The sequence below is a fragment of the Sphaeramia orbicularis genome, chromosome 19 (genome assembly GCF_902148855.1).
Source record: "Sphaeramia orbicularis chromosome 19, fSphaOr1.1, whole genome shotgun sequence".
In the NCBI taxonomy this organism is placed as follows: domain Eukaryota; kingdom Metazoa; phylum Chordata; class Actinopteri; order Kurtiformes; family Apogonidae; genus Sphaeramia; species Sphaeramia orbicularis.
This window is the reverse complement of record NC_043975.1, coordinates 48,870,012-48,884,378: the sequence shown is the minus strand read 5'-3', so window position 1 is coordinate 48,884,378 and position 14,367 is coordinate 48,870,012. Positions and strand designations below refer to the sequence as shown.

General features: G+C 39.6%; 1 pseudogene and 4 gene segments (V, D, J or C); 2 read left to right on the top strand and 3 right to left on the bottom strand.

The window, feature by feature from the left end:
• Positions 1 to 328: 328 nt before the first annotated feature.
• Positions 329 to 5,303, top strand: LOC115439477 (immunoglobulin lambda-1 light chain-like; annotated as a pseudogene).
• Positions 3,212 to 11,130, top strand: LOC115439595 (Ig kappa-b4 chain C region-like). The segment is given in 2 exon segments: positions 3,212 to 3,312; positions 10,630 to 11,130. A coding segment is annotated over 1 exon segment (255 nt).
• On the bottom strand, positions 6,314 to 6,795 carry LOC115439582 (Ig kappa chain V region 3381-like). The segment is given in 2 exon segments: positions 6,314 to 6,636; positions 6,744 to 6,795. Coding segments are annotated over 2 exon segments (375 nt in total).
• LOC115439593 (Ig kappa chain V region 3381-like) lies at positions 8,280 to 8,761 on the bottom strand. The segment is given in 2 exon segments: positions 8,280 to 8,602; positions 8,710 to 8,761. Coding segments are annotated over 2 exon segments (375 nt in total).
• Positions 11,131 to 12,826: 1,696 nt separating the features above from the next.
• Positions 12,827 to 13,308, bottom strand: LOC115439576 (Ig kappa chain V region 3381-like). The segment is given in 2 exon segments: positions 12,827 to 13,149; positions 13,257 to 13,308. Coding segments are annotated over 2 exon segments (375 nt in total).
• Between the last annotated feature and the right edge of the window lie 1,059 nt (positions 13,309 to 14,367).

The following is a 14,367-nucleotide window of genomic DNA, read 5'->3' as shown; positions in this document are numbered from 1 at the left end:
AAAGGGGATAGACGTGCAGGGCTTCAGCTGCTGAGCTCTGTCTTTGAAGTAGCCTTGAACCTGGAAAATCCGAGAAGATACGTTAGGGTGAGTTTTTCTGTAGGTAGGACTCTGGGATTGTTCATGAGTTGTGCTTTGTAAGCATTTTGTACACGCTGACTGGTTTCCTGTTCCACTTTGGGAAGGAGTGGAGCAAGTGTGCGCGTGCGCGCATGAGGTTTCTTTAGGTGCGCAGGCCGGCTCATTTGTGTCCAGGTGCAACCCAGCTGATTTCGAGGGGGTGATCAGCTGTGATCCGGATCAGCATTGACTCTTTGCCTGGTGAGTAATGGCTGCATTTGATTTAGTGGAGTTTGTAGCTAATCCTATGTTGGCTGTATTTGATGCCTGTAGGAAGTCTGATTTGGTGGAGATCGCCAGACACTATGGCAGTACTGTCTCAACAGTGCTGCTTGTTGGTTGATTGCGGGAAGCAATATCAGCTGTCTTAGTTAACGAGGGTGTTATAGATGTGCCTGTGTCAGGTGATTTCGGTTGTGAGTCGACGACAGCGGGAGCTGCAGTGGTGTCCCCGGTGGGTCGTCATCCAGAGGTGGCTGTGGGTGCACAGCAGCCTGCCGCAAGTGTATGCACCAGTTCCATGGGTGAATCGGAGGACAAGCCTCGGACATCTGCAGATGTAAGGGCAGAATCATCTCCTGAGGATCCCCGTATGGACATGCGCATAACCCAGCTTAAAACCCAAAAAAGAAGAGAGGGATCGGGAGTTTCAGCTCTGACATGAGCTTGAACTAAAATGGATTGAATTGGATGCTGCCACCGCCAGGGAGGTAGAGTTGAAAAAGTTGGAGGTCAAATCAGTTCTTCAAATGCATAAATTAGAGTTGCAAGTGGCCCGAGGTTTAGGCACAGAGCAACCAGTCTTGGTTGGTTCCCGTGACGTATTTGATGTGTCTAAGAATATACAGTTTGTCCCGGTTTTTCGTGAGATCAAAATAGAGTCTTATTTTGGTGCTTTTGAGCGCATTGCGTCCGTGTTACATTGGCCAGCAGACGTTTGGGCAATTTTACTACAATGTAAACTCAGTGGTAAAGCTTTAGAAGCCTGCGCCTCGCTGTCTGTGTCTGATCGTCTGAATTATGAGAAGTTGAAAGGAGGTATATTACACGCTTATGAGCTTGTGCCTGAGGCTTATAGGCAGCGTTTTAGTGGGCTCAAAAAGCCATTCAACCAGAGTTTGGTTGATTTTGCTTGTGAGAAAAGTCTTTTGTTTGACCAGTGGTGTTCTGCTAATAAAGTTAACACTTGTGCTGCACTTCATGAGCTGTTCTTTTTTGAAGATTTTCCTCTTCCCGAGAGTATTATTGTTTATCTAAACGAACAAAAAGTTTCTACACTCCAGCAAGTCCCTGTTTCCACCGACAAATTTGCTCTTACGCATAAAAATGTCTTTAAGCGTGAGTCTACGCCTTTGTTGAAAGGTAATGGAAAACCCACTCAGTTTGATTTTTCAGACAGTTACAAGTCTGAGAGGCCAAAACAATGCTTCTACTGCCACAAAACTGGTCACTTGATTTCGGAGTGCGATGAACTAAAACACAAGCAACCAGTTGGCTTATCTAAAGTGAAAGATGTGGGACTCATTAAGACTGTTCCCAGGGTGTTCACTGGTACTACTGATTCCTGTCAGCCTATTGCCCCTAATGATTGTTTTAAGCCTTTCATTTTTGAGGCTTTCGTTTCAGTCCCAGGAGAAGCCAAGCACCTACTTAAGGTCCTGCGAGATACAGGAGGCTCTCAGTCATTTATTTTGTCCAGTGTGTTGCCTCAGTTTTAAAACTGATTGTCACTTCAGTACCATTGTGAAAGGCATGGGTTTGAGTTATATACCGGCTCCTCTGCATAATGTCCATGTCGAATCAAAGTTGTTTAGTGGTGTGTTTCAAGTAGCTGTCGTGACCAATTTCCTATTGATGGGATAGATTTCATTATGAGAATGACATTGCAGGTGGGAAAGTGTATCCATCCTCTGAGGTTGTTGACCCAGCCTTGTTTGAAAGGCGATGTAGTCTGCTTCTGCAACACCTGTACAACCTGCCAGACTGTGGGGAAACCCAACCAAGTAGTTCTGCCAGCACCAGTCCGCCCTGTTCCTGCCGTTGGTAAGCCATTTGAACATGTTATTGTTGATTGTGTGGGTCCCCAACCTAAGACTAAATCAGGAAATCAGTTTTTGGTTACTGCTTTGTGTTTTCTCTAGGTTTCCTGAGGCAATCCCGTGAAGAAAAATCACAGCTCCAGCAGTTATTAAAGCCTTAACCAAGTTTGTTATGACATTCAGACTCCCTAAAGTTGTACAAACCGATCAGGTTACCTACTTCCTGTCCAAAGCCTTCAAGAAAACGTTACAGTCCCTTAGTATATCTCATGCTGTGTCTAGTGCTTCTCATCCAGAGTCACAGGGTGCCTTACAGCCCTGGCATCAGACATTAAAGTCCATGTTGAGCAAGTATTGCTTTGAGACGGGGATGAGGGAGTACCATTTGTGATTTTTGCTATTAGAAATGCTACTCAAGAGTCCATAAGATTTAGTCTTTCTGAACTAGTGTTCAGGCATAAAATACGTGGTCCACTTAAAGTGCTTAAAGAACGTCTTCTGTCTCTGTCATCCACCAAAACTAGTGTGTCAGAGTTTGTGTCAAAGTGTCGGGAACAGTTAGAGCAGGCTGCTATTTTATCTAAGGCAGCACTTTCTTCTTCTCAAGCCAGTATGTAGGAGCGCTTTGATAAAAAAGCAGTGGTACGTCATTTTAAGCCTGGTGACAAAGTCCTACTTTTGCTTCCCTGTCTTGCCTCTGCTCCATCAGCCCGTTTCTCTGGCCCTTATGTGATCGATAGGAAGGTCTGTGACATAGATTACCTCATTTGTGTGAGAGACCAATACATTTACACTGGATTGATTAGGAATGTGTCAGGGATAAGATTAGTATTTTTTGTCTCTAAATGTTTATTGTGTAAATGTCTGTTTTATTTCTTTTGTCATCTGCACAGTTCAATTCAGTTAATTTCACATGCATTTACAAATGGAATAAATCTGGAATTAAATTTATATTTGTACTGATGTGTTTGTGTTGTGATTCATTTTGTCCTGATGCTGCTGTGTTTTACAGATTCACACTGACTTTGTTGAGTTTGTTGTTTTCAGAGTCACAGAGCCGTGTCTTTACACTCAGAGGTTTTTGTACGACGACTCAACCACTTTGTATCACTGTGGTACACGTTCGGTGGAGGAACCAGACTGGATGTTGGAAGTAAGTGCAAAATTCAAAAAAATTTCAATCATTTATCAGCAATATTTATTTTCTCAGATAGAATTTTTACCTTTTTAATGACTGTATATCTACTTTAAATGTTAGTGAACAGTAGGTGTTTGGTAACAGAAATATGTGAAATGAGTGGAATGTAGTTGTTGGTGTAAAGACAGGAACATAATTGATAGTTTAGATTAAAGCTGAGACTTGAGGACTTGTAGTTTTAGTTTGATCAGTCACAGCCGTGTCTCTACACTCAGAGGTTGTTGTTGGACTCAGTTTGTATCACTGTGGTGGACTTCTGGTGGAGGAACCAGACTGGATGTTGAAGGAAGATTATGCACAAATTCTCAGTATCACAAATTAAGGCTTTGTATTTAGTTATTGTTTGTTTGTTTTTTTTCCAATGGATCAAATGTGTTTTTTAAATGTGTAAAACTTTTCAGGTTGTATTTTATTCCTGGTCGTCGTCCTCAGTGCAGCTTTCCTAAACATTTCTTTCATTATCTATGTCTCACTGATGTTTAAACTAATGTAAATGAGAAGAGTTCAGACTTTAGTCCAAGTTTTACATCAGTTCATTGTCATGTTCCACCATAAACATATTAGTTTATCATATCAGTGACATTAAAAAAAACTCAACTAAATCTACAAACAGATGCACAATTGAAAAATGTCTCAATATCTTCTCATTGTGTCAGTTACAGTTTGTAGTTTATGTTAGAATCATTTATAGTGATTTGCACAGTGATAATTGAAATCAACATGAAGGTGTGATTGTCGTCAGTTATTTATGTCGCTGTTTGTTCTTAACTCTGTCATGTGTCTGTTTGTGTTTGACAGTAAATATGTTCACAACGTTGAACAGAACCATGAATATTAGACATTTTCCATCATATACAGTCTGTCTTTGTTTCTAATACAGATGTTTCCTATCGCCTTGAGTTTGATCTGTTTTTATCGTCATTTCTCGTGAACAAATGAGACAAATATGTGATTTTTTCAACTCAGCTCAGATTTTGTCCAAGGCTAAACTACTATTAATTTTCAGAGGTTATTTGATTTTATATTTAACAGTTTATCATCAGGTTGTGTCAGTGATAAAAGAACTGAATCACTGTTGTCTTTATGTTGGTTTCAATATAAATAGGTTTGAATGAATGTTAATGACAACACAGATTATTCTGATTTCATTGGTAACTTTCTCAAACAGTTGAAAGAACACAGCACAGACTTGGTTGAACATGTTCTTTCAGTGCACTTTGCTGTATTTCAGCTCATATGAGGACTTTTTGTGCTGATTTCCAAGTTGAGTTTGTTTCCAGGAAGTGAAACCATGTGTGAGTGAGTGACTGGTGGAGCAGAAAAACCATCTGACACCAAGTTCTTCAAGGAGAAAATCCCCTCTCACATAGTCACTGTGTCCAAGTATGGGATGTGTGATTGACAGCTGTGTGGTCCCTGTCCTCTAAGCTGATTGGTGTCTCCTAGGTGATACCCGTCCCACCCTGACGGTGCTGCCCCCCTCCACAGAGGAGCTGCAGCAGGGAAGGCCACGCTCATGTGCCTGGCCAACAAGGGCTTCCCCTCAGACTGGAGTCTGTCCTGGAAGGTGAACGGCGGCAGCAGCATCAGCTGGGAGGAGAGCAGGAGCCCCGCGGTGCTGCAGAAGGACGGCCACTACAGCTGGAGCAGCACCCTGAGGCTCCCTGCAGACCAGTGGAGGAAGGTGAACTCTGTGACCTGTGAGGCCACCCAGGGCTCCCAGTCTGCACTCTCACACACACTGAGGACACACCAGTGTTCCCAGTACTGAGCCCACTCACTGGGGATCACCTACTGCTCTGACTCTGCTCATCAGCTCACTCTGTCTCTCCAACTCTCTGGCTTTGTGTCATTTCAACACTTTGAACAGCAAACATTTTCAGGCTTCTCTCACTGCTGCAATATTGGTTCAGTGTTTGACCACAAATAAACGTCTGGACATCAAACCTGCTGTTTTTGTGTTCATTGTTGTGTCACATTTTATTCACTTTTTACTGATTTTGTCCAATAAAGGATCAAATTAGAGAGAGTTCATGGATAGTTCTTCTGTCAGTGCTGGATAATTTAATAGTATTTGTTCCATTCACATAATGATTCTTTGTTGTCAAGTGTGTCATTGTGGTTACAGAAGATTTATACATAAAAAATGTAATTTTTTTTCATCAATACATTAAACATTTCAATTCAAATCATCAAGTATATCAATTAGTAATTATTCTTAATCAGTCATGTTTCAATTTTTTTTTTTCTCAGAATATGCATAAGATTTCCCAAAAAATAAAGTAGAAGTCCTTTAAACATATTTTAGGAATCTGGAATAAGAGTAGACTAACATCAGCATAAACTGATATAACATGATTTTATTCTTTAATAATAACACTGGACATAATACATTTTTGTGACAAAGAACTCAATCATAAAGACAAGTTAAGAAAAGTGGAAAAAAAATCAAGAAATTATGTTTAATAATCATGAAAAGTTTACTGCAAACACAGGAAACTCTTTTTTTCTCAATTGAGGTTGAATATGTTTGTCAGAATTTATAGAATATTTACAAAAAACGAACTTTAAAAACTTTAAAAAACTGTTTATAAATCTGGAATAAACAGCAGAAGATCGTCAGTATAACGTGATACAACAATTTTCATCTTTAATAAAATCGGAAGTTTTTATCTTTTCTGTTGAAAAACTCTACCATAAAAACACATGAAAAGAAGTTTAAATAATCAAATTGTGCTCAATAATAATGGAATGATTGAATCACTAATAAAGAAATTTTTGATACATAGTTTGTGATTTAAAACTTTCCAAACAATGATAATAAAGTGTTAAATAATGTGATTCATCCCAGTTATGGATTGGATAGTGTTTTTACCATCTAGTGTTTTAATTTCAGTGCAGCTGTGGATCAGATCAGTTCCTCTGCAGCTGAAGGAGGTTTTTGTACGACGGTTTTTCACTGTGTGAACACATACTGACTGTTGATAACATGAAAACTCTGACAGTAATAAACTGCTGCATCTTCAGCCTGAACATCACTGATGGTCAGAGTGAAATGAGAGTTTGATCCACTGCCTGAAAAACGACTGGAAATCCCTGATGCTCGACTGGTGGCATCATAAATGAGAAGTTTAGGAGTTTCTCCAGCTCTCTGTTGGTACCAGGCTAAATCGTTAGAGCTATAAACATCCTGACTGGTGGTACATGTGATGGTGGTGGAGGCTCCCAGATCAGAGCTCACTGCTCCAGGCTGAGTCACTGTGACCTGGCCTCTGGACTCTGAGGATACAGAGACACAAACATAAAGCAGCGTCATGGTTTTGTCTTCTTCATCTCAGAGGGACGGATGTTCATAGAGGAGAGGAGTTGGATTGTCTGGACTTTACCTGTGAAGCAGCAGCAGAGGAGAGTCCAGATGAGGACGGAGACCAAAGTCATGCTTTTGATGAGGAGGATTTGTGTGTGTTGTGTTGTGATGAAGGACAGCTGTCAGTCATCCACAGTTCCAGTGTCAGGACTATAAACTCTCCCAGAGCACTGGAGCATGGTGCTGCTGATGCAAAGTCACTGTATGGAAATCAGGACTCACTCCACCAGGTACTCTGATTACTCTACATCAGTGATTCTCAACTAACAGCCTGTGGGCCACATCCAGTCCCCAGAGCTTTCTATCCAGCCCACAGAATATGACTGAGCTCAGGAATAACTCAGTGAGGAGAAAAAAACGATGTTTCTATATTTTTTCATTCAAATAAAACAAACACAAAGGAGATCATGGTCACCTTCAGGCAGAACCAGCCCAGACACACACCACTCATCAGTAACAACTCAGTAGTGGAGATAGTCAGCAGCACCAGGTTCCTGGGGGTGCACATAACGGACTCTCTGACCTGGTCCCAGTACACCGGAGCCCTGGTACAGAGGGCTCAGCAGCACATGCACTTTCTGCAGTGGATGAGAAGGACACACCTCCCCCTCCCATACTCACCTCCTTCTACAGGGGCACTACAGAGAGCATCCTGACCAGCTGCACCTCAGTCTGGGCAGCTTCTTGCAGTGCCTCTAACAGAAGTCCCTGCAGAGGCTGGTGAGGACAGTGGAAAAATCATCAGGATTATGTTTCCTCTCATCCAGGACAGTGCAGAGAAACACTGTCTGACCAGGGCTCCAAGCATCATCACAGACCCCTCCCACCCCCATCATGGGCTGTTCTCACTACTGGCCTCAGGAAGGAAATTCCACAGCCCTCAGAGCAGAACAGCCAGGTTCAGCAACAGTTTGTATCCACAGGCCATAAGTCTGCTGACCTCCAAATATTATCTCCCCCTCCTCCCTCCCTCACACACCCACACTCACCTCCACAGGATCACTCCACTCATGAACAGGTTTGATTTATTCCTGCTGTGTCCAGAGCCATTGCTTTGAAATCTCATTTGGATGTAAATCTGAATGACACATAAAGTCTGTCTGTGTCTATGTCTGTCTATCACACATGCTGATTTTTCCTCCTATTTTAACACTGTTTCTGTTTTATAAGTTTCCATTTGTAAGGGATAGTAGTTTTATAAATTCAGCTGATATCACCAGTGCTGTTGGAGACCACAGATATAGACCCTGCTACAAGTCATGAATCAAAAAGAAAAAAAAGAGGTGATGTGGAAAAAAGAAAAGACAAGAGACGAGTGATGAGGATATGTTCTGACACAAGAAAAAAAAAAAAAAAGATCCATCTGCATAAAAACTAATTTCCAGACAATGTGAACGAAAATGTGATTTATATGATTTTTTGAGTCGAATCTTACCAACTGAGGTTTGGTTTTAAATGGAAATTTAAATGGAGTGTTTGTGACACTGTATGTCTTCATTGGACTGTATCAGATCAGTTCCTCTGCAGCTGAAGGAGGTTTTTGTATGAGGGTTTTTCACTGTGTGAACACCCAGAGGCTGTTGATAGTGTGACCACTCTGACAGTAATAAACTGCTGCATCTTCAGCCTGAACATCACTGATGGTCAGAGTGAAATGAGAGTTTGATCCACTGCCTGAAAAACGACTGGAAATCCCTGATTGTCGAGTGGTGGCATAGTAAATGAGAAGTTTAGGAGTTTCTCCATCTCTCTGTTGGTACCAGTTTAACTCGTTAGAGCCATCAACATCCTGACTGGTGGTACATGTGATGGTGGTGGAGGCTCCCAGATCAGAGCTCACTGCTCCAGGCTGAGTCACTGTGACCTGGCCTCTGGACTCTGAGGATACAGAGACACAAACATAAAGCAGCGTCATGGTTTTGTCTTCTTCATCTCAGAGGGACGGATGTTCATAGAGGAGAGGAGTTGGATTGTCTGGACTTTACCTGTGAAGCAGCAGCAGAGGAGAGTCCAGATGAGGACGGAGACCAAAGTCATGCTTTTGATGAGGAGGATTTGTGTGTGTTGTGTTGTGATGAAGGACAGCTGTCAGTCATCCACAGTTCCAGTGTCAGGACTATAAACTCTCCCAGAGCACTGGAGCATGGTGCTGCTGATGCAAAGTCACTGTATGGAAATCAGGACTCACTCCAACAGGTACTCTGATTACTCTACATGGATCAATACATTTACACTGGATTGATTAGGAATGTGTCAGGGAAAAGAATAGTGTTTTTTTGTCTCTGGATATTTCTTGTGTAAATGTCTGTTTTAGTTCTTTTTTCATCTGCACAGTTCAATTCACACTTAATTTCACATACATTTACAAATGGAATAAATGTGGAACTAAATCTATATTTGTATTGATTCTTGTGTTTGTGTTGTGATTCATTTTGTCCTGATGCTCCTGTGTTTTACAGATTCACACTGACTTTGTTGAGTTTGTTGTTTTCAGAGTCACAGAGCCGTGTCTTTACACTCAGAGGTTTTTGTACGACGACTCAACCACTTTGTATCACTGTGGTGGACGTTCGGTGGAGGAACCAGACTGGAGGTTGGAAGTAAGTGCAAAATTCAGTAAATTTCAATCATTTATCAGCAATATTTATTGTCTTAGATTGAATATTTTCCTTTTTTTATCATGACTGTAGATCAACTTTAAATGTTAGTGAACAGTAGGTGTTTGGTAACAGTTAGAAATATGTGAAATGACTCATTACTGTAGTTGTTGGTGTAAAGACAGGAACATAACTGAAATTTTAGATTAAAGAATGAATGGATAAAAGTTTTTTTTTTTCATATGTAAAACTTTTCAGGTTGCATTTTATTCCTGGTCGTCGTCCTCAGTGCAGCTTTCCTAAACATTTCTTTCCATATCTATGTCTCACTGATGTTTAAACTGATGTAAATGAGAAGAGTTCAGACTTTAGTCCAAGTTTTACATCAGTTCATTGTCATGTTCCACCATAAACATATTAGTTTATCATATCAGTGACATTAAAAGAACTCAACTAAATCTACAAACAGATGCACAATTGAAAAATGTCTCAATATCTTCTCCTTGTGTCAGTTACAGTTTGTAGTTTATGTTGAAATCATTTATAGTGATTTACACAGTGATAATTGAAATCGACATGAAGGTGTGATTGTCGTCAGTTATTTATGTCGCTGTTTGTTCTTAACTCTGTCATGTGTCTGTTTTTGTTGGACAGTAAATATGTTCACAACGTTGAACAGAACCATGAATATTAGACATTTTCCATCATATACAGTCTGTCTTTGTTTCTAATACAGACGTTTCCTATCGCCTTGAGTTTGATCTGTTTTTATCGTAATGTTTTTCATGAAAAAACAAATTCCACAAATATGTGATTTTTACAACTCAGCTCAGATTTTGTCCAAGACTAAACCTGCATTAATTTTCAGAGGTTATTTGGTTTTATATTTAACAGTTTATCATCAGGTTGTGTCAGTGATAAAAGAACTGAATCACTGTTGTCTTTATGTTGGTTTCAATATAAATAGGTTTGAATGAATGTTAATGACAACACAGATTATTCTGATTTCATTGGTGACTTTCTCAAACAGTTGAAAGAACACAGCACAGACTTGGTTGAACATGTTCTTTCAGTGCACTTTGCTGTATTTCAGCTCATATGAGGACTGTTTGTGCTGATTTCCAAGTTGAGTTTGTTTCCAGGAAGTGAAACCATGTGTGAGTGAGTGACTGGTGGAGCAGAAAAACCATCTGACACCAAGTCCTTCAAGGAGAAAATCCCCTCTCACATAGTCACTGTGTCCAAGTATGGGATGTGTGATTGACAGCTGTGTGGTCCCTGTCCTCTAAGCTGATTGGTGTCTCCTAGGTGATGTCCGTCCCACCCTGACGGTGCTGCCCCCCTCCACAGAGGAGCTGGAGCAGGGGAAGGCCACGTTCATGTGCCTGGCCAACAAGGGCTTCCCCTCAGACTGGAGTCTGTCCTGGAAGGTGAACGGCGGCAGCAGCAGCAGCTGGGAGGAGAGCAGGAGCCCCGCGGTGCTGCAGAAGGACGGCCACTACAGCTGGAGCAGCACCCTGAGGCTCCCTGCAGACCAGTGGAGGAAGGTGAACTCTGTGACCTGTGAGGCCACCCAGGGCTCCCAGTCTGCACTCTCACACACACTGAGGACACACCAGTGTTCCCAGTACTGAGCCCACTCACTGGGGATCACCTACTGCTCTGACTCTGCTCATCAGCTCACTCTGTCTCTCCAACTCTCTGGCTTTGTGTCATTTCAACACTTTGAACAGCAAACATTTTCAGGCTTCTCTCACTGCTGCAATATTGGTTCAGTGTTTGACCACAAATAAACGTCTGGACATCAAACCTGGGGTTTTTGTGTTCATTGTTATGTCGTGTTTTATTCACTTTGTGGTGATTTTGTCCAATAAAGAGTCAAATTAAATAAAGTATTTTTCTCCTCCTGTTAGTGCTGGATAATCTAATACACAGGTGTCAAACATGCGGCCCGGGGGCCAACACCAGCCCACCAAAGTTTCCAATCCGGCCCGTGGGATGAATTTGCAAAGTACAAGTTACAGCATCAAACTCAAAAATAATATCACAATAACCTATAAATAATGAGAACACCATTTTTTTTCCTCTGTGATTTAGTCCAAAAACTTTAAATTATGAAAATATTTCCATTAAGAAAATATCCTTTAAGAATAAAATGTGAATAACCTGAACAAATATGAACTACCTGAAATGTCGATAGAAAATTCAGTGCAATTTTAACAATATTTTGCCTGTTACTAAATGTTTTGTACCTTCGTAGATCTGATCTGTAATGCACATGTAGCCTATAAATGATAAGTCAAGGCATAGTATTGATAAAATTGCACTTACATTTCTTAACAAATTTCATTTTTCAGGTTATTCATGTACATTTTTTTTGGATAGTCTGTAAATGTAAATATTGGCATAATTGAATGTTATTTTTTGCACAAAAACAATTTGGAATTGTCATTATTTTATTGGCTATCATGCTATTATTTTACTGGTCCAGCCCACTTCAGATTAGATTGGGCTGAATGTGGCCCTCGGAAGAAAATGAGTTTGACACCCCGATCTGAAAAGATTCTTCCAATTACATAATGATACTTTGTCATTAAGTATTCCATCGTGGTCACTGAAAAATCATTGAAAAAAAATTCTAATCCAATCCAACTTTATTTGTGAAGCACTTTAAAACAACCGCAGTAAATACAGAAGAATAAATAATAATCAAATTATTTGATCTTTAAACAAACATTGAGTAGATCATTAATAATAATTATTTCACAATCATGTTTCAGTATTTTTTCCACTGAATTTAGAGAAGATTTTTAAAAATAAAGTATAAATCCCTTAAACACATTTAAAAATTCTGGAATAAGTACAATATGATCAGCATTAAGTGATGTCACAAAATTTTCATCTTTAATAACACTAGAAATATTTATTGTTTATGTTGAAGAACTCAATCATAAAGACAAGTAAAAAAAAAAAAGAAAGAAAGAAAATAACCAAAGAAATCACCTTCAAATATCAGGTAAAGACTGCTGGAAAAAGAGGAAACTTTCATTTTCCTTAAATAGTTGGAGTTTAATATTTTTTTTCAGAAGAAAGATGATGTTTACCCAAAATAAATTATAAATACTTTAATCATTTTACAAATCTGGAATAAAGAGTAGATTGTCATAGTATAAAATGGTATAATATGATTTTCATCTTTAATAAATCTGGAAATATTTACTTTTTGTGTTGAAAAACCTGGACATAAAAACTAATAGAAGTAAAAACAATCAAAGAAATCAAGTTTAGTATTTATGAAAGGATTGGATGAGTAAAGTGGCATTTTTTGATGCTAAGCTCATGATTTAAAACTGTGTAAAAACAATAATAATAAAGTGTTAAATAGTGTGATTTATCTCAGTTATGGATTGGATAGTGTTGTTACCGTCTAGTGTTTTAGTTTCAGTGCAGCTGTGGATCAGATCAGTTCCTCTGCAGCTGAAGGAGGTTTTTGTACGACGGTTTTTCACTGTGTGAACACATACTGACTGTTGATGTAGTGATAACTCTGACAGTAATAAACTGCTGCGTCTTCAGCCTGAACATCACTGATGGTCAGAGTGAAATGAGAGTTTGATCCACTGCCTGAAAAACGACTGGAAATCCCTGATGCTCGAGTGGTGGCATAGTAAATGAGAAGTTTAGGAGTTTCTCCATCTCTCTGTTGGTACCAGGCTAAATAGTTAGAGTTACGAACATTCTGACTGGTGGTACATGTGATGGTGGTGGAGGCTCCCAGATCAGAGCTCACTGCTCCAGGCTGAGTCACTGTGACCTGGCCTCTGGACTCTGAGGATACAGAGACACAAACATAAAGCAGCGTCATGGTTTTGTCTTCTTCATCTCAGAGGGACGGATGTTCATAGAGGAGAGGAGTTGGATTGTCTGGACTTTACCTGTGAAGCAGCAGCAGAGGAGAGTCCAGATGAGGACGGAGACCAAAGTCATGCTTTTGATGAGGAGGATTTGTGTGTGTTGTGTTGTGATGAAGGACAGCTGTCAGTCATCCACAGTTCCAGTGTCAGGACTATAAACTCTCCCAGAGCACTGGAGCATGGTGCTGCTGATGCAAAGTCACTGTATGGAAATCAGGACTCACTCCAACAGGGACCTGGATTAACTCTAATCAACAATCACCTCAATGGATCAATCACTTTATTTGAGTATTGATTGGGAATATGTGGGAGTTGATTTTACATCATAATCAATTTAACACTGTACAGGTTCAGAAAGATTCATTTGACAATTAATGTTTAAAAAACAAAATATTTTATTGAGGAATTGTTTATATTGTAGTTCCACATGGTGGGTAAATATGTTTCAGATGTTTGTAGTTTGTTAATATTTCAGGTATTTGAAGGTTCAGTGTCTGCTCACAGACTGATGTTCATTCTTTATCAGATACAATCAACATTTAACCTCAACATTTAGTCTGTACATGTTATTTATTTTAATGACTGAACTTGTGAAATTTAATGTTTCTCAGAGTATTTCATTCAGTGAACAAATGTTCTCTATCAGTAACACAACCTGTTCCACAAACTGAGTATGAGGAGTGAAAATCCTCTGATGTTAATACTGATTTCATCTAAATGTTGCATTAATGGGTCTGATTTACAAACTTCTACAACTGTTTGATTATTAAACTGTTTTGCAGCAAATAATATGTATATTCATCAAACATGAATATTTTATGTTAATAATGTAACATTGAGTTTGAGTGACTATTTTTATCTTTGTATCTTTGGTCCTGAAACCTGTCTGTTGTCACGGTTCAGCAGTGATGCCTGACCGTTGCCATGGTTACTGAGCTCCAAAGGTAAAACGAAACTGAGTAGTACATAGTAATTTAAGGTCTTTAATATTATTAGTAAATAGACATATGGGAATTCTGCTTCATGAACCTCAAAACTGGATAAACTTTGGTGTTTTAAGATACAAAAGTATAATTATAGTGTCAGTGTGATTTGATAATCCTGCTGTAACATTAAAATCCAATCAATCTGG